This window comes from Polypterus senegalus, chromosome 1 (genome assembly GCF_016835505.1).
Source record: "Polypterus senegalus isolate Bchr_013 chromosome 1, ASM1683550v1, whole genome shotgun sequence".
NCBI classification, from domain to species: Eukaryota; Metazoa; Chordata; class Cladistia; order Polypteriformes; family Polypteridae; genus Polypterus; species Polypterus senegalus.
The window spans coordinates 124,821,920-124,846,359 of NC_053154.1; the positions used below are offsets into that span (position 1 = coordinate 124,821,920).

Below are 24,440 nucleotides of genomic sequence, written 5' to 3' on the forward strand. Positions count from 1 at the left end.
CGCGAAAGACATATAAGCGGCGACAAAACCGTGACGGACAAATGAGTGCTGACAAACTCGCTAACTGGTTTTCGACAAATGCGCGCCGTCAAAATCGCCATGACAAAATCGCGAGAAAGGCCAAGAGAGTGGGATGCGTACGTGCACATTATATACACATTATGTGCTAGGTTATTACTGTTATAACTGCTGATGGCATGCCGCGAACAAATAACTCAGTCGAGGGTTGGCATAACGCGTTGTATACAAAGCAGAATTACCAGCAGTCAGGCAGCCAGCAAGTCTAAATATGCTCAACTATCAAGACGTCTTGCTGCAATACTTCCTACATATGCAGGGCGTGATCATAAGGACTATCTGCGTGCTGTGCTGATGGCATGCCGCGTCTCATAATATTGACTTCTAAAATAAACATTATTATATATGCTTTAAACTAGTAATTCATATTTAATGAAACTTTCGCGATTTTGTCGCCGCAATTTTGTCTGTGCGATTTTGACGGCGCGATTTTGACGCTGCGTTTTAATCAGCGCTATTTTGTTGCTGTTCATATGTCTATTGCGCAAATGTTATTGTCTGTTTTTACCTGTATTTTTATTACTCTTTAATTTAATTATTGTTTATTTTTATCAGAATGCTTCTGCTGGAGTATGTGAATTTCCCTTTGTGATTAATAAAGTATCTATCTATCTATCTATCTATCTATCTATCTATCTATCTATCTATCTATCTATCTATCTATCTAATATTGAATTACAATGCAGTCACTGTCAAACAGGTACAGTTACATAGTTTCGGAGCATTTAGATTTTATAACAACATTATTGGTGTAGCAACTTTAAGGAATAGTTTATTAGGAGCCATTCTGTGAAGAATAAGGGAATTCAAAAATTCAATAGGATAGTGAACTGCTTCTTCATGATATGAAACAGATAAATAAGGTTTTTTTTTTCAGTGTAGCTTGTCAAACAGATAATTATTTATTTCATCAGCATTATCATTTTTAGGCGACAGTATGGCTCTTTCACAAAACCACAAATCATTTTTTTTATGTAAATTTATAATATCTGGGTAAAGTTTCTTGGCCAGTTCTTTAATGATGCTGACCAAGTTTCCAAGGTTGTTCAGAATTTTAATATCTCCATTAGAAGTCTCCTTTGTTTGCCCATTGCTTATTTACAAAAGCAATTGTGAAAAAGCTATATACTCTCCCTTCAACTAAACTCTCATATTAATCATCGGAGTTAAGTTTGTGAATTTTACCCCATATAAAGAATGACTTTATGGATGCCCTCACCTCACCAGCAATAATACCTCTTTGAATTAATGGAACAGTTTGTTGTAAACAGAAGTCACATTGCCCATTAAATTTTCATTGTCTCTTACATCCTTAAGTGTTCTGTTCAGAGCTTCTATGCCCTCTCTTACAGCAATATCAGGATTTACTGCTATTGTAGTTCAACATTTTCCCCCTTTCTTTTACATCATTCAGACAATTACATTAGTACCAAAACGGATAGGAGAGAAAGTTTATTCATGTATTATATAGGTAATATGTCTAAAATACTTAATAAACAAAGAAAAATGAATGTGATAAAAATAACACTGTAACCTAAGCAACAGGTCATCTTGTGACCATATGGTTGCTAACAGGTGGCTCTGTCTCTGGTCTGGCTTGGTCTTTGTTCTGATGTGGTACAGCAAGGTCCTTGAATGGAATGACCACTAAGAGAAATGGTCATACTAAGAGAGATAGTCTCCTCACGATGACTCTTGCATGAATGGGAGGGTGTAGTGCTCAGTGACACAGCTTACGTGGATTCAGCTCCATTCCAGCCCATGGTAACATTTCTAAAAACTAACCATCCATAGGCCTATAAACTCAACCCAGCCCTTGTTGATGGCCTGTTAATGGCCTTTCATCTCAGCCCACCTGCACTCCCCTAGGGTAGCCGGCCAATTCCTAAGATTTTATCTATACTAGTTCTACCCTGTAGTAAGTACAACAATTTGTTTCTAAAATATTTTTTCAAAGTACATAATTTTCTAATAACATTAAAACACCATTCACTTAACATGATGTTTGTGTTGCTTACTGCATCCTGCTTAGCATTCCCAAAAGAGGTACATACAGTAGATAATACTGCTACTTGTAGTATTTTACTTCTAGTATGCCTAATTGTCATTAATCCATAAAAAATATTAAAAAAATATCTTGTGTTTCTGTTTTTTCTGTTTGTATGAGGTATTTAATTTGACTAGTATTACACACTTTGGGTGTGTACAGCCAATATTTCATGGTCATCATTTTTCCAAGCACTGTACTGGTAATGTTCTAACCAGTCTTTGGTATTTTATTATTCCTAAATTAATTAAAGACCTAGTTATATCTGGAAGTCCTGTGATAAAGCCAACATGAAATTTGTTGCACCCCTTTAATCCCTTTTGTTGCATCTCCTTGAAGGGATCTAATTGATTTCTAGTATTAGACATTCCTTGGGGTTCAATACCCCACAGTACATGTAAAACATTAACCCAACAACCATAAAAGGGGCAGCAAAATAAAAGGAAATAATTCAATATAATAAATATAAAGTGCTGTTCTAATCATGAAAGAGAAACAAATTATAATTTCAAAGCATAGCAAAATAACAACATGGACAGCATAACATTTTTTTGCGTATTACTATGGAACATTTAATGTTTCATTTAAAATGGTTTAATTAACACTTTGACTGCTAGACCATTTATTACCAGGATGCTGCCGTATAGGCCTATGCATACTGTATATGATAAATAATGAACTTGTAAAAAAAAACTCATAAAACAATGTATCAGAAAGCAAAAGTTTTATTATCATCAGTATCACAGTTGTGTAGAACTGAATCAGTGGCATGAATTTTCCATACTTTGAAATGGATACATTCAATTGAGTTTTAAGTGTCCTGTTGCTAGCCTCTCTGTTAGGAAGGAATTTGTAATGTATTTTTTTTTTTTTACACTGTCACAAATGTGCGCTTGGGAGGCAGTCAAAATTAACCGAGCGTGAACTGAGAGTCAGGGGTTGAAACTGTGCATTAACACCATTTCTCCTTCCTCTGCAGATCACCAGATGACAAGAAGACCTAAGCCCTAATCAGCTTCCTCATTCCTCTCCAGACCTCATTTCTGCCTCTTCCTTCCTATACCCGCCTCTTCCTTTCTACTGCCTATAAAAACCCTACCTCCATCCTTCTGTCTCAGTCCCACTCTGGGCAAAGTCTCTTGTGACTGCTTGTTTTGTTTACATTATATGGGGTGGATTCCCCAAACTTTTTCCATCTTTGTGTGCTTGTATTTACAACACTTTTCTTAGATTTTTTCTGTTGCTTGCATATAAGAATGACCTGTGTGATCAATGATCCCATTCTGTTATTGCAGGGTACCACAGTACAAGGCTTTGTGACTTCTATATTTCCCCTGACACAAACATTAGCAGTTACCACATTGTGAACAGTGCATAGGGGCTAACATCTTGCTTGTCTTTGCACCTGATTGCAAGTATTTTATCTTTTTGTCATGCAGCTACTGTGGCACCATGGTGAAACTTCACGCAACCAAATTCACTGAGGATATCACAGTCATTCGATCGTGCAGTGTTATATTATGCATCAGTTTCACTTCGCATGTCAATGGCCAATTTCCATGGTAATTACTATTGCTCGATTCGTTGACTATGCAGTTTTTTGTTTACCATTGTTTTTCATTGAAGGCACCACCACACTCATGAATATTGATGAGTTACCTTAAAGTTACCATAAAGCATAGAAATATTCTTTTTTTTTTGTGTAGCATGATGTTATCCAGTAGATGGCAGCAGAGTACTGTCCTGAGTTATTTGCGCTTAATACTATAAAGTTTATCAGACAGGGGTGGGCAAAGTCAGCCCTGGAGGGCCAAAGTGGCAGCAGGGCTTTATTCCAACCCAGTTGCTTAATTAGAAAACAATCTGTGCCAATAATTTCATTTTATGGCTTGTTAGTGCTTTAACTCTATACTACTAGGGTGTTGTACCGTGTTAGCCATTATGGATGTATTGAGTTATGTAAAATGACATCTTTTATTGGCTAACTACATTTATGATACAGATTGTGTACTTATATCACACTGCTGACTAGAACATCACATAAAGGGATCATTTTCCAGCAGATCATTTAATGTGGTCTACCTAATTCTCTGTATAAAATGTCCCGACATTGAACTCTATGTGGGAAAAAATAGACAAACATTCCGCCAAAGAACGAACTTACAGTGGTTCCATATTAAACATGGCAAAAGAGATGTACCTGTAGCAGCTCACTTCAACAGCATAAGACACTGTGAGAGGGACTTTAAAGTCACAGTGCTCATGGACAACTTCAGAACACAGCAAGAGAGAAAAGAATGGGAAGTTAAACTCATGCTAAAATGTAACATATTGCAACATGGTTTGAATAGAGACAAGAGTTTTATGGTTAGGTATGAGGATTGTTTGCATCTCTCTGACTGACACAGACAACCTGACTGCAGATCCACATTGTATTGAAAAACTCATCAGAAGCTTCAAAAGACTTTTCTGGACAGTTATCAAAAGATCTTGACTATACATTGTTCTCCTCTCTTCGGCTCTCACTAAATAAATCTTAGCCTGGAGATGTCTATTAATTTTTTACATCTAAGATGTCTCACTTAAAGATTTTCCAATACCGTATCTGTTCTAGTGTATATATAAAGACAGGGAATTTTAGTTTCTGTATTGAATCTTTCCTGAAGAAGGGGCCCAAGTTGCCTCAAAAGCTTGCATATTTGTAATCTTTCTAGTTAGCTAATAAAAGGCGTCAGTTTGTTTAACTTCTCACCCCTTCTCTATACAAAACAGAACATATTAACGTATACATCTCAGCATTTACATTATGGAAGGAGCATGGCATTGTTCTAAAAATAAGTATAAACAAAACAAATGTAACTAATGCATTTCATTACACGGCTTGCAAACTGAGGAATTGTCTGCCTGGTACAGTAGTCCTGGTACAATACCCCATCAGCTTTAGCATATCCAGGCTGAAGAATAACTGTTTTGCTTTATCATATACCATTAGTTCAGGTGTTGATACTGCAACCACATTTGTTACTTATTTCCCCAAAAATAAAAGTTTAACAGTCATTACAAATGGTTCCTGATTATATTGCTGATTATATTGTGTCTGTTTCTACTATATACTTTGACCAAGCTACTATTCCTGTTCAGGGACTGAAACATCAAAGTGACTGGGAAACTAAGGACACAATAGTTGTTTTCCTTTTTCCCAAGCATTTTTCAGGAATGATTGAGTCTCTGTACAATGTAGGCCCTCTGCCACTTGAACTCTTTGGCTACTTTCATGTGTGGTATTTCCGCCGCACAACCTGAACTTTAACCTTTATGCAGAATATATAGCGTGCAAAGTGAGGCATCTTTGGGAGTTCATGAGGGAGCTTTCCACATTATTGCTTCAAAGTGATCGTGACTTCACGGGGGAGATTATTGTTTTGATTTGGTGTATGGTATGATGCTCCATGGAGATTACTATGAAGAATGATGGGGAGCAAAAATGTTATGCTCATGGGTAAAATTATTGCTTCAAGAGGTGCAGGGCGCAGAGTGCCATCTTCACTGATAACTCTCTGAATTCCAAACTACTAACAGATTTGCAACACCGAACCAGTGCTTATTGTCAATCAATGAGCAGAAGTAATCACCCAATCCCCGCCAACAATACAGTAGTTCCTGGCTGAAGTTCTTGCAGTTGGAATGACACAAAATTTCCTAAATTTCTAAAAAATCATTGGTTCCTGAAAAAAGTTCCTGCAGTGGGAAAGCACCTAAAGCAGAGGTCACTAACAGGCAGACCCAAACTTACAGCCAAAACAGAAGGTTATTATTTAAAACCTGGCGGGGCGCTTCTATTTTAGGCGGGGCAGCTTTTGTACTCTTTACGGTAATGTTTTAGTGGATGAGGAAATGCACAGACCAATTGTATGCGCGTTAAGCCATTTCACGTGATACCACTCAGCCAATCAAGTCTATGGATTCTAGGAGGTGAACATTGCTTTACTTTACGTTACAGCGCAGACAGATGAGAGAGTTAGAGGCAAGTAAGAGAGATGGTAGAGAGGAAAAGAAAGATAGCAATACATGTAGAAAAAACAAAGGGAAAAATAAGCCGAAGAATGTGAGAGATACAGACAACTGTGCTGGAAAAAGAAAAGACGGGTGAGACAGAGATGGCGCTCTCCAAAAAAAGGAAAGTGGACAGTGAAAATAGGGCATTTAATCCAGAATGGACAAATTCATTTCTGCTCATACTCACCACTTGGGAGCACTAAACCAGTGTGTCTCATATGTTCAGAAACCGTGGCACTTGTTAAAAGTGCCAATGTGAAACAACATTATGAGACAAAACATAAAGGTTTCAAACAAATATACCCACTCAAATCAATTAATAAATTAAAATCCTGGCAGGACAAGATAGAGCTCAATTCTCTCACTGAGCAAAAAAGTGGGGCAATGAATATAAGAGGGGAAGAAAGTGAGCATTTAAAACTGTATAATTGTTAAGATGTGTTGAGGTTTATTATCTGTAAAATTAGTTGAGACTGTTGAGTCAAGATGTGAAACAGAAAAGGGGAAATTCAAGCTTTTTCTCCATTTATTTTATTTTAAAGTTAAGCACTTTATTTAAACAAGCACAATTTTCACATTTTATTTTGTCTTATTTTGAAATGCAGCCCTACTTTTATTTAGTAAATTTAAAAACATTATATACTGTGACGGAACATTATACATATCTGCAGTCATACATACATGCTCAGTTCTGTTACGTGACAATAAATATTGTCAAAATGTTTTTGAATTGTACTGAACTCAATTGATTTCAAAGTCTGGTATTGATTACATGCATGTGTGTGTGTGTCTGTCTCACGCGTGCCTGTGTGTGTGTGTCTGTCTGTCTCGCGTGCGCCTGTGTGTGCGTCTGTCTGTCTCGCGCGCGCCTGTGTGTGTGTCTATCGTGTGTGTGTCTCTCTCTCGTGCACGCACCTGTGTGTGTCTCTCTCTGCACACACCGGGAATGCACAGGAAGAGACTGAACATGTGTCGTGTGGCCCCGCGTATGGGCACTTCATCAGAAGACACACACACGGACACCTGGACGCACACAGGGGTTTTATTAAAGAGGATTTTTTAAAGCCTGGAATAGTTGGCCAGTTGTCCCTAGGAAAAAACTAAATTCTGTTCTGAAACGAATACAGTGTCAGTAGCCTGTGCTTCAGTGCCAATCCAATGAATACAAGCAACGTTTTGATTGTAAATTTCTTTCAGTCACATCACAACATCTGCTGTAACCATAAAAGCAACCACAGTCTAAGAGCTGTAATGTAAGTGGACCTTTACACAAGAGTAGTTTTTGAATATTTGTAAATGCACCATTGTTAATTTCATGTGTTTCAATGAGAGTTCATGTGCGCATGCAAGATATGTGTTGTGTGATTCCAGATGTGAGAGGGGGGAATTTTGGCGGGCAGAATGAAATGGAGCAATACGGACTTTGACCGTGTCTTAATATTTACTAACTGTTATAAGATTAATTTGTTACTGTTGTTCGAAATAAAGTTGTTGAACTTTTAAAGGAAGATTTGTGTCAAGTCTATGCAACAAATTAATTCATTGGAAATTATATCCTGCATACGAAAGAAGGAGAAACGTCAGTACACACAGCTTTTGAAGATGATACTTTTATTGTGTTGACAACATTCATCACTTTTTTATTTGAATCTGTCCTGTTAAAAGCTCTCGGAATATTCAAAGCAGATTCCTTCATTTTTTGCTATTTCATTAAATGAAGCTGTTCCAATGTTACCATAATAATTGTTACTTCTAACTACTCCAATCCAGTTCCACCCAAAATGTTTTAAAAGATTGGAAGAGTATTTGGTGAAAATGATACTGTATATCCTGTCCATTTATGAAGTCCAGTGCAAACATTAAAGCCAGATGAATAGAACCACAGAAATCACAGATTTTGTATCCTGCTGAAAGAGTATCAAATATGTCTGTACTGTTATTTCTTCAGCTGCTAATCTTACTGCCTGAGCAAAATTCCATTCTCTGAAATTTAAACCACAAGCTTTTTTAAAGGTATGTATTCATAAAGAATAAACACATCCATAAACATAAGAAACTGTGAGCAACAATTTCTGAAAAACATGAAATCTGTATTCCAATAAGTATAATTTATAGTTTTTATACAATACTTCATTGTAGCTAGATGACAAATTGGACTGGACTGGACTGCCAATACTGATGCTCTATGTAAGAAAGGTCAGAGCCAACTATACTTTCTTAGAAGGTTGGCGTCCTTCAACATCTGCAATAAGATGCTGCAGATGTTCTACCAGACGGTTGTTGCAAGTGCCGTCTTTTACGTGGTGGTGTGCTGGGGAGGCAGCATAAAGATGAAAGACGCCTCACTTGTTAAGAAGGCAGGCTCTATTGTAGGAGTAAAGTTGGACAGTTTAACATCTGTGGCAGAGAGACGGGCATTAAGCTAACTCTTGTCAATCATGAAGAATCCCCTGCATCCACTGAACAGTGTCATTTCCAGTCAGAGGAGTAGCTTCAGTGACAGACTTTTGTCACTGTCTTGCTCCACTGACAGACTGAGGAGATCGTTCCTCCCCCACACTATGCAACTCTTCAATTCCATCCGGAGGAGTAAATGCTAATATTACTCAAAGTTATTGTCTGCTTTTATACTGGTGCTGGATTATGTGAATTTCCCCCTGGGATTAATAAAGTATCTATCTATCTATCTAGTAATTTTTTTTTGTTTTTGATTGATTGTACTCTGTGCTAGCTGGAATGTGCTCCAGCAGACCCTGTGCGACCCTGCTCAGGACTAAGCAGGTTATAAAATGACTGACTAACTGACAACTCAAAGTAGTAGCTGAAGAAAACACACTTCTCCCATTTATTAATGATTTAAATATGGAAATATGCAGTGTGTAAATGCAAACAATTAACTATTGGCATTTCACCCATTTCCCTTGTGGACATACAAATCATTATTTTTTTAAGAAAAGGCTGTAGGGGCAGGATGACCTTGGAATGTTTTGAATAATTTCATTAATAAAAATCAATAGCACAGATTCCATTTAAAAGTATAATTTTATTAGTGTAAACATTTTCTAATAAAAATATTGTATTACATATTTAAGAAGGGCTTTAACACACAACTTCAAAAATACAGTTTTTCTGTCTGTGTATATAAAAATATGTGTATGACAATAATATGTCCTTTTCTATTGTTTCTGTGAAACCTTAACATATAAACTGTAATTACAATTTTCTTAACTTACATGAGCCTTTAAAATTGAGCATTGTAGCAAAGCTTTGTAAGCTTTCACAAATTGTCAGAAAATAATGCAGTGGCAAAGAAATTATTACATTGCTGTTTATAGAAAACATTTTTATTACTGTACACTTTGCAGTTAATACCTCAGCATAGGAGAATGGAAAATTCAGTGTTGTGATACTTTAGAAAAGTAAGAGTTATATATATACTGTATATATATATATACACTGTATATACACACACACGCACAAATTCTTACACTTGTACTCTGATTTATTTTGTTTTAGATAATGTTTTACCCATCATATGCTTCCTTGTATTTTTTTCAGGCTCAATCAATATAACGTAACACCGTGGAGCAAAAATACAAAAGAGTAAACCAAAGCTAGAAGCTAAGATGGCAAAACTTTCTACTGCTACTACGTACTTCCCTGGTGAACTGATATAAGCTGGAATGAACGTGAGCCACACACTACAAAAAATAATCATACTAAATGTAATATATTTTGCTTCATTAAAATTGTCTGGCAGCTGCCGAGCTAAAAAAGCAAGAACAAGACACAACAGTGAGAGAAGTCCAATGTATCCTAATGTAGCATAAAAAGCTAAAGATGATCCTAAATCACATTCCAAAATTATGACATCTTTGTAGTGCTTTATATTTTGATAAGGGAGAGGAGGTGCCAGTGTCAGCCAGAGCACACAGATTACACACTGAATAAATGTACAAAAAGCAACACCTAACTTTTGTTTCAATGGCCCAAACAACTTCTTGAATTTATGACCAGGCCGTGTGGCTCGGAAAGCCATTAACACAACAATTGTTTTAGCCAATATACAAGACATGCAAAGGGAAAATGTGATTGCAAAGGTGGTGTGCCTCATCATACAGGACCAAACTGTAGGCTGACCAATAAAAATCACTGAACACAGGAAGCACAAGGTCAAAGAGAAGAGGAGAAGGAAACTTAGTTCAGAGTTATTTGCTTTGACAATAGGTGTATTTCTATGGATAAAGAAAATCACAGTAATTGCTAAAGTTAAGCAAGTTCCAATGACAGAAAATGTAGTTAGTATTATCCCCAAAAATTCCTTAAATGACAGAAATTCAGTTCTTTTCAAAATGCACTGATTTCCTTGATCATTTGACCAGTACTGCCATGGACATTCAATACAATCCAAAGCATCTGTAAAACAAAATAAGGAATTAAAATGTACAAATATATTATATCCCTACAAATAAACTCAAAAGAACATCTTTTTATTACATTAAAGTAAATATATACATTAATTAAGATTACACTTGTGACCAATTGGATGTATTACATTATGTGTACTTACTTGTTGTGTTAGTGATTTTTCCTCGTGCACATGGGATACAATCAAAGCAACAAAAAGGTTTTCCTTTCTTGATGGATTTTCTGGAACCTGGGGTACAACTTTCACTGCAGACAAAGTTTGGAACCTAGAATGTCAAACATATTTATTGTAAATCTGTTCAGGTTCCCAGAAACTAATCAGTTTCTCTTGTGGCTACAGTAAAAAGTCCTAAGAGAAGTTGACAGTCCTGGGCAGCGCACACACAAACTCTGACATACCAAGACAACCGGAAAAGGCTAATTTGCTGTTTTGACATAAGATTTCAGGCAAAATAAAACAATAACTATTTCTGAATACTTTTATTCAAAATCTTTGGCAATGTGTGTTTTGATAGTTTGTTAAAAAATTGAAGTAAGCATAAAAATGTTAAAACATTTTTTTACTTTGCTTGTTATAATGTCTAGCATTAATTAATACACCTCTCATACATATTAAGTTTTTCTCTAAACCACTATTGCAATGTTAAATATTAAAAAACGTAAACATCTTATAGTCAAGTAAACTACTTAAGTTAGGCTGATATTTTATAAACTATTGTCTTTATGCCCTTGAAACAAACTTTCAATCTTTTGCAATAACCTTCTGCTGACAAAATAATTCTGAAATTTCAATTTAAATGAAAAAGTGATTGATGTTTTAGCCAGTTTCTTAATTACCTCATAATAGTTGTTTAAAAAGATTACTTATTGTAATCCACTTTTGTAAATGCCAAATGAATGAATAAGCACATAATGTACAAGAAGTTTACACTGAGATTGCGTTTAAATAAGCAAAGAAATGTAATTTTTAAACAATACCTGTTCTTGTCCATTTGACCAGGTAATAGTTCTGTCGTTGAATGTAAAAAACCTCCCAGATGGAGCAAAAGGATTATAGTAACCAACGGTCAGCACTTCAGTCTTTCCATTCTTGTTTATTTGCCAGTTAACTAAATCATACCCTACTTCTAGGCTTCCATTTTCATTATAAATAAGCCTTTGTCCATTTGCAAGAGTCACATTTACATATTTCAACTGTTCCAAAACCTGTAATTATGAAAATGCATAAAAAATATTGTTTGTGACAGCTTGTTGAAATTACTGTTTATTAAACTGCTGAACTATGAGTGAAGAAAATGAGGGCTAGGGCGCTGTGAGGGCAGGGTAGATGAGTGTGTACTGCAATATTTTGTGTATGGCTGAATTTTTCATATTTGAACAAATGTTCAATAAACAATTGATCACAAAAAAATGTTCAGAATTTCAAAGACATTATTCAATATTTATTTTATTTTTCAAGAGATAAAAAATGTGACCTTTTTTGCCACACCAATTAAAAAGTCAATATTAAAATATTGGTCATTTTAATTATAAATTAATAAAAATTCCAAAAAAGCTTATTTTACAAATTATATTTTTTAAAAAGCACCCATGTTGTTAATGCATCTAATGATATGTAAAGCAGAATAAGTATAACTTTTAAAGCAGTGAAATTCTTGGTAAATTTTATTTTTACTCTACGCGGTCTAATGTGACCAAAGTAATGTAGTGAACCTTTCATTAACTTAACCTTGAAAAACACTTGCATATTATGTCGTTGCTGTTGAAGGTCTGGGTATACGGTGCAATATCTCTTACCTGCCAAGGTTCTACATTAAGATCTTTCCCACAACGTGTGCTATTCAGATTTTTGGACTTAGAACAAGAGAATAAGTTGTTCATAGAATGGGCAGCAATATACACTGCTTTGTAAGCATTATAAACAACTCGTATTTTAGTCACATCATTGTAAACAAGGCCCCTCTCACGTAAGTCTTCAAAACCACTGCATATTGTTTTATTAGAGTTAGATTTATTAGAAAAAGTGCACTGAAAAGCTTCTTCCCAAAATTCCTTCATTGTAGGACTTGCCGCAAGGTCTTCCTGATTAATATTGTATAGGAACTCTTTAAAGCCTGGGATTGATGTTTGCTGAACTCCAAGGCCAATTGTACCGAGCAGAAACGTGAATTCTGTCTTTGCAATCAATACAGGGTCAGTAGACCATGCCTCAGTGCCAATCCACTGAATACCAGTAACATTTTGATTGAGAATTTCCTGCAGTAAAACCAATATATCAGCTGTTACCATAAAAGCAACTACAGCTTTCGCAGTTGATGTTTTTATTGTGTTGACAATCTTTTTGCGCACTTCATTTGAATCAGTTCTATAAAATGTCTCTGAATATTCAATGCATATTCCTTCTTTTTGTGCTTTTTCCATAAATGTACTCATTCCTGAGTTTCCATAGTGATTGTCACTTCTGACTACTCCAATCCAGTTCCATCCATAATGTTTCAAAAGATGAACTAATGCAGCCGACTGATAACTGTCGCTGGGTGGTGTTCTGAAAAACGACGGATACTCTCTTTTGTCATCTAGGCAGGCACAGGTAGCACAGTGACTTACCTGTAGAAAATAATCAATTGAAAATGTATTTTTATTTATTTAATAGCAATAATAACCACCGTCTATTCATCCATGTTAAATGCTTGTTCAACAACACACCAGAGCTGTGAAAAATAATGATAATGCATACATTTTTAACTTAGAAATATATATCTTGAAAAATACATGATACAAAAATAACACATTTTTCAAAGAACTGTTTTTTAACTATTAAGTCTTTATCTTACTATAATTTATTTTGGGGTACTAATTAACACTCACTCAAAACACTGAGCAGCAGGAAGCTTAAAAAAACTTTCCCTTACATTCAGATTTGACTATCTGAGCAAACTGTGATCTTGCGAAGCCACATTTACATTTTTTTTACTTTTGGACTTATGTTTTTATATTTTGTGAGATGTCTTGTAATCATACTCTCTGAAAAGCTGTATAAAAGAACATATGAACAATAAACTGTATTTGTTGCATAACTGTTCATTACAAGTTTTAGGTCATTCTCACCTTTCACTGTACAGTAAATTCACTATTAAAACATGTAACACCCCTTTTTTTTTTAAATGAGCATTGTTATGATTTTAATACTATCTTTACTGAAGTAATATTAAAATGCATAAGAAAACCATTCAATTAAAAGCAGTTTTTCATTTTTGTGAACAACATACCTTATTATATAAAAAACAAAGAGTATTACTGAGTAATGCAGGAAAATAAGTTGTGTTATTTTAACAACACACAGAGAGAAAGGAAAGAAGCATGTTTTTTCCTGTGTATCCATTTATTAAACTGACTTAATTCAATTTTTTAATGCTACATATTTAAAAAATGCTCTGGAAGTTTACAACTTTGTAAAGCTAATCGTATTACCTTTGCTAGAAAATGATTTTACAGTTTTAATTATTAAAATCAAGTGCTGCTGATTTTTGGGCATCTGCTTGTGAAGTGTATAAAACAGAAACAAAAATGTTCATATTATTTATGTTGTTCTTTTAAATCTTGGCATAACAGTTAATTTGGTTTTGAAAACATGCATTCTTGTTCTTGACATAACCTCTATGCTCTACTCAGTCTTCACTACATCAAATATTTCAGCCTATATACAATATAATATCTTTAGATTAAACAAGTCATTTTCTTACCAGAGGAATACGGAATGGTGCAAATGTTGATCCAAGAGCTACAGTGGAAGATGATGAACTTTCTCCTATTATTGTAGGGACGAACTTAGATGAAGAGCAAGCCGTTTTTGATGTAAATGATTTATCTTGTCCATTTGCAAAATCCATGGCAGACATTAAGGCCAGAGGAATTGAACCACAAGAATCATAGATTTTGTATCCCACTACAAATGTGCCAAGTATATCTGTATTGTTATTAATTTCATCAACTGCAAATCTCACTGTCTGAGCAAACTGTAGTTCTCTGAAATTTAAACTTCAAAATATTTATAGAAATGAAGATTTTATTGTGTTAAGTAAATATACACATATTATCATAAAAAAAATAACATGAGAATTTACTGTTAAGTAACGAGAATGCATGCAAGACACCTGGACAATACAGATAAACATATTGAAATTGTGTATCACAATATACTAACCTTTTGCATGATACAGATTCTGGCTTGGATGTAAAATTTTGTCTGCTATCAACAGTGGAATCATGAATAGAAAAGATTGCTCCAATAATAATATCTCCATCTTTGGAGAATGAAGGCCTGACCTGTGGTCCAAACTGTCTGCACACTTGTTCCTCTGCTTTTGTTAAAACAGAAAAAAATAGCAGCAGTAGAGAGTGCATTTTAAATGTTGTGCATGCCTGATTAAGATAAGGCTTTATCACCTGATGTATTTATATAGAATGTTGAGTCTCTGGAGTGGCACCCACATGTGGTAGGTTTCAGACTTCACTGAACTTAACATGAATCCCAGAGGTTTTTCTTCTGAGGCAGAAATTACAGAGTAAAAGTATGAGCAAAGCTTAATGCTATTTTGCATTGAAATTTTATGGTATATAGTGACATAGTAAAAGTCGCAATCTGGTGTTTAACTCAAATAAAATTAATGTACATTTAGTATCATATTCTTTATGAGTAGTGTTTTGGAATTAGTGTATTGAATTATCACCAAATCACATGATTACTTTTCAAAGAAAGTAATAAGTTTACACCCAAATGGTATACACTTTAGAAAATACTTGCATTAATTTTTCCACAAATTACTTATTTAGAAAAATTGGAATCATATAATCACTGTTAATTCAAATGATGGGATAGTTCATTTAGGGCCATATGGCTAAAATAATAAAAACATCACCTTCCACAGATATCTGCCAGCATGCTGGAATGTGTCTGCACCTCAAGAAGGTGGTCTTTAACTTTATTCGTTTGCAAAAAGACTTTAGAGAAAATAATGAATAAGGATGAGAGAAAAAAAAAACCAAACAAACACAAAAAGCATGATATTCTGTTAAGTAGTGCACTTTTTGTAAAATGTGACATCCTGCATTTCATGTGTTTGTACTGATAACTGAAATCTGACCAGAATGCTGATCGCTCATCCAGCCGCTGTGGATCATGGGTTTGTATCATGTTAGGACAGAGGTGAGTCCAGTAATAGCCCATATTTTGATTTTAGTTATAATTGTTTTAATTTGAATGCAAATTCATAAACCTTGTAACGCCTCAGTCACCAGGACACAATAAGGACTCATTAAACACTAAAAGCTTTACTGAACACTTTATTGAGGGCTCCAACTAAATAAACATATACAACAGCATTTTAACAGTATGCATCTTTATTTTTTGTTTTATCATTACCAGAAAGTTTTCCATCACAGTAAATAATTGAAGTGGAGATATTGAGGGGCACAGGGATTAACAGAACATTCAAGCAGAAACAATAAATTCACAATGCATAAAAAATGCCCTAAAGGCAAATAGGAAAAAAAACACCAGAATTCAGTCCAACAAACAATAATAGCAAGCTAGCAAAATAAGCAATTGTTAATTAATTAAGATTATAAATAATAATGTAAAAATTTCTGGGTTGACATACGTTGTACAGTATGTAAGAAATATGCATAATAGTGTGTGTAATGTTTATACAAAAATGTGTTATATGTATTAAATTTGTTAATTAGGTAAAGAAGGAGGAAAAAACTGCAGTTTAATAACTTAATAAAAAATGTACAGTAACTTAAAGTTGGGAACAAAAAAATAGACATGGAGTATCTATTATATACATTATAGAGTGTCAGTTTTTTTTCTGTAATGTGATCACATCGGTGCAATTGCCTATATATGAACTAACAATATCTTTCAAAAATTTTCTAGAGCAGTGTCCAAACTGCTTTGATAAAAATGTTTCATAGTAGTCAATAATACGCCTATGATCCTGTTTTTGTATAATCACTTTACCTCTGAAGAATCATAAAAGTTCTAAATATTCACACTCCCATGTGAACACACACATACACACACACAAAAAAATATTTCTCATGGGAATGAGCTTAGGAAAAACTCACCTTAAACTGGGATGTGACAGGAAAATGGTGCAATTATTAATTTGAACATTCTACAGGTGAGAGGAGCATTCCTCCAAAAGTCAATGATGGCTGTTAAAACTAAAAATGTTCTTCTTATGGTTTAAACTGCCCATCTGGATAACTTGCTTTAGTTCATGCAGTAACAGATCAGTGGCCATCATTCTCCTGGTTGCTTCAACAGTCTGATCCCCCATCTCACTCAGGACACTCACCTACATGAAACAGAATTAATTTATTAATTATTAATGGTTATCAATGATCTGTTACGCATTTATTAGGTTCTCTGCTAGCTAGTTGTCACAGATGTTTTATCTGTCAGATATGCAGTCAACTATGTCTGTACAGCAATATAGCTATGTGGAGTATGTACTGTCTTGTTTTCATAACTAAATGGGAACAACTCACCACATTCTTAAGTTCTTGGTCCTTTAAATTTTATTCCATGGCCTGGATTTCCTCTACAGTTTTAAGAGGAAATATTATCCCTTGTGGTAGAGATGGAACCGAATATGTCCTGTTCTGTTGTCTAAGAAGAGTCTGAAGCATTCTTCCATGTATGTTCAATGTTTCTTTTATGTCTTCAAGCACAGTGGGGACTCTAACCATTCACATGATGAATTCAGCGACTCTCAATTCTGTTTAGTTGTTTGGAATGTAGAAGCTTGAGGTGCATTTGCAGAGGATGTGGTCTTTTATCAGATTGTGCTGTGTTTATTGTGGATCCAGAAATTAGCATCTTTGGAGATGGAGGTGGCTGTCTATAATGTTCATATTCTTCATTTTCAGACTCTGAACTCCAGAGTGTTCTTGGCCTGGGAAATATGAAAATAAGAAAAAAAGATATCATGTAATCTCAAACCATAAATAAATAACAAAAATAACACAACCTACATAGACTTTCATACCGTGAAATTCAAACATTCTTTTAGCATGTTCATTGTGGTTTACTAGTTTCTGCTTATCTTACAGTTTAACATTTAAATTCAACATACTGTATGTCACTTGACTTGGGTGGCAGTCTTTGTTTGTTTCACAGTAAGGTAAAAGGACCAATAATACAAAGTTTCATCAGACATCAGACACATAAAACATCTAATGTGCTGGCTAATATAATTATATAATCATGCCATATGACTTTTATCACACTAACTAAAAGGACAGAATAAACTTTTCCCTTTGTAGTTTTCTTCTTTTTTAGCACTGATGATTGTTTAATAAATATTGACATGCACAGCCTGATTTGCCAAATGTAACATGACTTTGCAGAAAACTGAATCAGCTTTTTTGCATCATATGGATTTAACATTCAGAAATGTTATAACCTTAGAAGAGCATTTTTCATTATGTTGGTTATAAATACCAAGATATCTATAAGAAAGTAAGTGAAATAGCAGTTAAAGACAGCGTTTTTTTGTAGTTTTAAAATCTAAATAAAACTGATTATTTTTAAAATGTGGCAATGCAAGATATCCATCCTATTACTTGTAAAGGTTTGCCCTTGCTGTACCCATTGCTTTTTTACTAGGAATTGAAATATTTTTTGGACAATCTGCACCTTTTAAACACACAAAGAAAAAGTAATGGTTGATATGAATTCCCAACAGAAATTATTTGATCATTGAGGAATTGTTTACCAGTTTTGAAGGTTTTTTTTCTTTGTATAAACAGAAAGTGAGCTTAGCCTGCAACTATGAAATGAAGGTCACATACTGTAACTTATGCAACTAAACACATTATATGTTATAGAGTCTATAGTAAGAACTTATGTCTACGCAAGTGTTTTTCAACCGGGGTTCCAAGGGTTCCATGAGTGCTAGCCAAGGGTTCCGCAGAAAAAGTCCTAAATCTCCGGAAAATGCTGGGACAAAATCCAGCATTGTGGTTTTATGTGGTTATTAATCGTTATTTAGTCCTTTAGTCAGTTGCTGTTTCTCTGTTAGTCTATGTCACTGCCTCATTCTCATCTGCCTGACAGGCCGGTTAACTGCCTGCTCCTCCGTTCTTATCTCCGCCCCTCTCTCGCTTCCAAAGTTAAATGACGGCCAGAGTACAAGGACGGTGTGCTTTCACCAGCTATAGGTGGCAGATGTGCGGGGATGGCAATTGGCGTGGTGTAATAGCAGTTAGGCTTGTCGTTTGCATTAGTTTTTATAAATTATTGTTTTGATTTCAAACATGGACCGATTTGTTAAGAAGCGTAAATTAGAAGACGCCGCAGCACACGACGATACTCAGGTTCCGGAGCAGTTGATTAAAGCTGCAGCTGCTACCGTTAGCACTGCAACCGCTCAGCTGCAGTTGCGGAAATGGCAATCCGCAACTCAAAGTTCGCCAGTACAGTGACAACTACTTAGCTCTGGGATTCACTTGGACGGGAGACCCTGACTGCCCTTTACCACTGTGTATTGTTTATGGTGAAAAACTTGCCAATAGTTCCATGGCGCCAGCTAAACTTAAGCCGCATTTAACAACTAGACATCCGGAGGTATCAGATAAAAACGCACAGTACTTTCAGAGGACATTGGCCTTGAATAAGAAGCAAATGGCTGCATGTGAGAAAAAGTTCAAGATAAGTAAGAAAGCTCAAGAAGCAAGTTATGCTGTGGCGGAGATTGTTGCTAAGAAAATGAAATCGCATAACGTCGCTGAAACGGTAATTTTACGCGATGATACTCAGGTTCCGGAGCAGCTGATTAAAGCTGCAGCTGCTACCGTTAGCATTGCAACCGCTCAGCTGCAGTTGCGGAAAAATGCCGCCGGCAATCCGCAACTCAAAGTTCGCCAGTACAGTGACAACTACTTAGCTCTGGGATTCACTTGGACGGGAGACCCTGACTGCCCTTCACCACTGTGTATTGTTTGTGGTGAAAAACTTTCCAATAGTTCCATGGCGCCAGCTAAACTTAAGCTGCATTTAACAACTAGATGTCCGGAGGTATCAGACAAAAACGCACAGTACTTTCAGAGGACATTGGCCTTGAATAAGAAGCAAACGGCTGCAATTGAGAAAAACTTCAAGATAAGTATGAAAGCTCAAGAAGCAAATTACTGTCAATAATTGATACATAGTATCATACACATTATTCTATTATGAGGAAATATATCATCACTACATTAACTGCTGATGCTTAAGTAATTATAGATCTTACCTTCTTTTTCAGGGTCCTTTCTTGGCTTCTGAATCAGTCTGTAAATCTGATGACATCTCTGCTCTTTTTAGTTTTTTCCTGGCCTGTGCATAATTCTCTATAAAACAAACAAAATTTTCATTGAGTAAATCGTGATGGTGATCAGAAGGGTAAAAATTGAAAGCTAAAATAAATTTTCATTTAATTTACTATCCTCTCCCAAAACACAAATGTTATACTTCTTCCAGTTTGCTTCAGGGCTAGTTCATTCTCTGATAGCCTTATCAAAATTCCCAGATGGCCAGAAGCATGTATCTTTTTGTGTTCCATGGAGCCACTTAGTAGAAATGATGGCAACTATTCCTGCCTCTGTGAATTCCACCACTTTATACATGAGGTCTGCAGTGCTCAGCAGCAGTAACTTCACAAAAAGTAGCAAAGAGAGTGAGAAAGAGTCAGAGAAAAAGGGAAAGACAGCGCTACTGTATGTACACCATCAGCAATTATGAATTTGTGGTAATACAACAAAAGAGTTTTGAAATGGTAACACAATCATCTTCCAAGACATATCAGCTACTGACAGCACATGCAGCTGGCCAGAAAGTCCTGAAACACTGTTAATCCCCAAATATGAAGATGCAAGAGGATGGCTAAAAAAGGCTCATGTTTGTCAAACTACTGACACACAAAATGTATTTCTCCAGAAGGAGACTGCAAAATGTTCTTAACAAGTGCAACTCTGCCACTGTGATAATAACAATTGTCTCCATTAAAACAGGAGATGAAAGTATACATTTCTTTGTAATATTGTGAACAGGTCACATATGCTGGTAGTAAAGGTCCTGACAGATGCCTCCTATCAAGTTTATTATATGCACCTCTGTCTTTATGCATAGTGATACATTGTCTCTCTTTTAAACGCCTCACAATTTGCTCAACAGGATTTTTTGGCCTTTTCACCATTCTCTTAAGTTTGCCAAAGAAATTCTCAAAAGGAAAGCAAGCGACATCGTTTAGGTGTCCAAATTTTTTTGCATCTTGAGCTAAGTGAATCAAGCAATGCACATTATGCACCAATAATTCTTTGCCATAAATATGAGCAAAATTCTCAACAAAATACTTTTGCAACATTTTGGCATAATCACAATACTCTGCACAAATACTAGGACTCAGAAGGATCCTCACTGAGACAGATAAAACTAGAAAGTTTAGATACTTGTCATTTGATAACCTTTTAAATAGTACAACAGGGCCAGTATACAGCAAGGACTGATGAAATTCAGTAGCTTTCTAATGTGAAACATCTAACAGAGATCTTGTTTTTCTGGAGAAGTTTCTTGGAATATACAGCCTCACAGATTTCATCTGGTCTGAAATTCCACTAAGAATAGCAGTAGACACCCTGCATGTCAGTGGACCCTTTAGCCACAAAATATTAATTTCCTAACAACTCCCAAACATATTAAATGCATATAATCAAGAACAAATGTGGTTACTAACCCTATACCAAGATCATTTAGTGGAGAAATACCAATATGATGGTCTTTGTCTGACATTTGTGCAAAATCACAATCAGTTCTCAGATGTGCTGACATTTCAGGGTATGTCCTTCTACCATTGACATACAAACCTTTTTGAACACAGGGTTCCACTGTGTATTGTTTATGGTGAAAAACTTGCCAATAGTTCCATGGCGCCAGCTAAACTTAAGCCGCATTTAACAACTAGACATCCGGAGGTATCAGACAAAAACGCACAGTACTTTCAGAGGACATTGGCCTTGAATAAGAAGCAAACGGCTGCAATTGAGAAAAACTTCAAGATAAGTATGAAAGCTCAAGAAGCAAATTATGCTGTGGCGGAGATTGTTGCTAAGAAAATGAAATCGCATAACGTCGCTGAAACGGTAATTTTACGCGATGATACTCAGGTTCCGGAGCAGCTGATTAAAGCTGCAGCTGCTACCGTTAGCATTGCAACCGCTCAGCTGCAGTTGCGGAAAAATGCCGCCGGCAATCCGCAACTGAAAGTTCGCCAGTACAGTGACAACTACTTAGCTCTGGGATTCACTTGGACGGGAGACCCTGACTGCCCTTCACCACTGTGTATTGTTTGTGGTGAAAAACTTGCCAATAGTTCCATGCTGCCAGCTAAACTTAGGCTGCATTTAACAACTAGATATCCGGAGGTATCAGACAAAAACGCACAGTACTTTCAGAGGACATTGGCCTTGAATAAGAAGCAAATGGCTGCGTTTGAGAAAAAGTTCAAGATAAGTATGAAAGCTCAAGAAGCAAGTTATGCTGTGGCGGAGATTGTTGCTAAGAAAATGAAATCGCATAACGTCGCTGAAACGGTAATTTTACCTGCATGCCAAGAAATGGTGAGGATTATGTTTGAGGAGGATGCCGTATCAGAAATTAATAAGATTCCACTTTAAGACAATACGATAAGTAGGCGCATTGCTGACAAGTCCAGCGATATTGAGTGTAATGTTCTCTCAAAAATTTAAAGTCGTGGGTTCTTTGCAATTCATGTCGACGAGAGCACAGACATCAGCGGTAAAGCACAGCTGCTTGTGTTTGTTCGCTTTATTGACAATGAAGTTATTATGGAAGACTTTTTGCTGCAAAGAGTTGCCAGAAACAACAAAAGGAAAAGATGTTTATGACGTTTTAAATTCACATTTGCAGTCTTGCGAGTTGACTTGGGAAAACTGTGTTGGCATTTGTACAGGCAGTGCGCCTGCAATCACAGGAAATGTCAAAGGCTTTGTCTTGCTGGCACAACAACAGAATCCCAATATTATCGTCACTCAATGTTTTCTTCATAGAGAAGCACTGGTTGATAAAACAATTGGACCTGAACTGGAGTCTGTACTGGACATGCTGGTGAAAATAGTTAATTACATGAAGATGAGACCACTAAAATGCCGTCAGTTTGCAAAAGTGTGGAAGCGGACCATGTCACTCTCATCCAGCATACAGACGTACAATGGTTGTCTCTGGGAAAAGTTTTGCGTTGTTTCCAAGAACTAAGAGAAGAGATGCTACTCTTCTGTTCTCAAGGAAGCCTGAAGGACTTTGCAGATGTTCTGAGTGATGAATCTTCGTGTTCTAAGCTAGCATATTTGGCTGACATATTTCACGAATTTAACTTCTTGAACAGTGGCATGCAAGGCAGGAATGAAAACATCTTGATGTCAAAAAAAATTCACAATTTGGAAGAAACGTGCAAGTGCAGGGAATGTGGAAATGTTTCCTAGTGTTGTTGACAGAAACCATCAGGACATTTTGCCATTGATTTTGAATCACTTGGACACACTGTTGGCAGGTCTCAGCAAATATTTTCCGTCAATATCCACAAACCAGTACGAGTGGGTTCGAAGCCTATCCAAAGGACAGTTCACCTTGTCAGAAGAGGAACAGCTTGCTAGTGTTGTAAGTGACAGCACACTAAGGCTAAAGCACTCAGAGTTAAACCTGTATGCATTCTGGATGCTGGTTGAAAAGGAGTACCCATCAATTGCTCAGAAAGCTCTGCGACTGTTGGTGCAATTTTCAACGAGTTTGGATTTTCAGCCTTAACCACAATTAAACACAAGAAGCGAGAATGACTTGTCAGTCGAAGAAAAACTTTGTGTGTGTCTGTCTAAAACATGACCCAGAATTCAACTTATCAGCAAAAATCATCAGGCACAAATTTCTCATTGAACTTTTGACAACTGCGATGTAATGGTAACTATAATAAAACATCATCTTAAATTTCTACTATAAATAATTGCAGATTTTAACTTTAATGTAACTTTTAAAAAAATTGTTGTTAGTAATGCTTGGTGAACTGTGAACATTACAAACATAAATTTTGAAAATAGTATAATTAAACATAAAAGCTACGTTTCTGCTCATCTGGTTTATTACATGATATAGGACATACTGGTGGATAATTGCACAGGGTTCAGTGAACAAGGTAACCATTCGCACAGGGTTCCATTTCAGCGAAAAGGTTGAAAAACAATGGTCTACGCTAATTGTGTCTGAGCTCTTGAACACTGTGCTCCAGGGTGAGGGTCTAGTAACCAATAACAAATCCAGGTTAAGTAGTCAACAGGAGGGAATGGATGAGTTGGTGAGGCTGAGTTCAAGATGGCATAACAGATAACAAATAAATCAGATGCAGGTATTAATACTGTCAATAATTGATACATAGTATCATACACATTATTCTATTATGAGGAAATATATCATCACTACATTAACTGCTGATGCTTAAGTAATTATAGATCTTACCTTCTTTTTCAGGGTCCTTTCTTGGCTTCTGAATCAGTCTGTAAATCTGATGACATCTCTGCTCTTTTTAGTTTTTTCCTGGCCTGTGCATAATTCTCTATAAAACAAACAAAATTTTCATTGAGTAAATCGTGATGGTGATCAGAAGGGTAAAAATTGAAAGCTAAAATAAATTTTCATTTAATTTACTATCCTCTCCCAAAACACAAATGTTATACTTCTTCCAGTTTGCTTCAGGGCTAGTACATTCTCTGATAGCCTTAT

The 24,440-nt window shown here is 35.8% G+C and overlaps 1 protein-coding gene across 1 annotated transcript in view; it reads right to left on the reverse strand.

Moving 5' to 3' along the window:
• The window catches only part of LOC120530789 (extracellular calcium-sensing receptor), a 35,801-nt gene extending 22,903 nt beyond the window's left edge, over positions 1 to 12,898 (reverse strand). The window contains exons 1-2 of the mRNA XM_039755439.1: positions 12,407 to 12,898; positions 11,588 to 11,815 (exon numbers count right to left, since the gene is read on the reverse strand). Of these exons, the coding sequence (XP_039611373.1) occupies positions 11,588 to 11,815; positions 12,407 to 12,898 (720 nt within the window). The remainder of the gene's footprint in view (positions 1 to 11,587; positions 11,816 to 12,406) is intronic.
• Between the last annotated feature and the right edge of the window lie 11,542 nt (positions 12,899 to 24,440).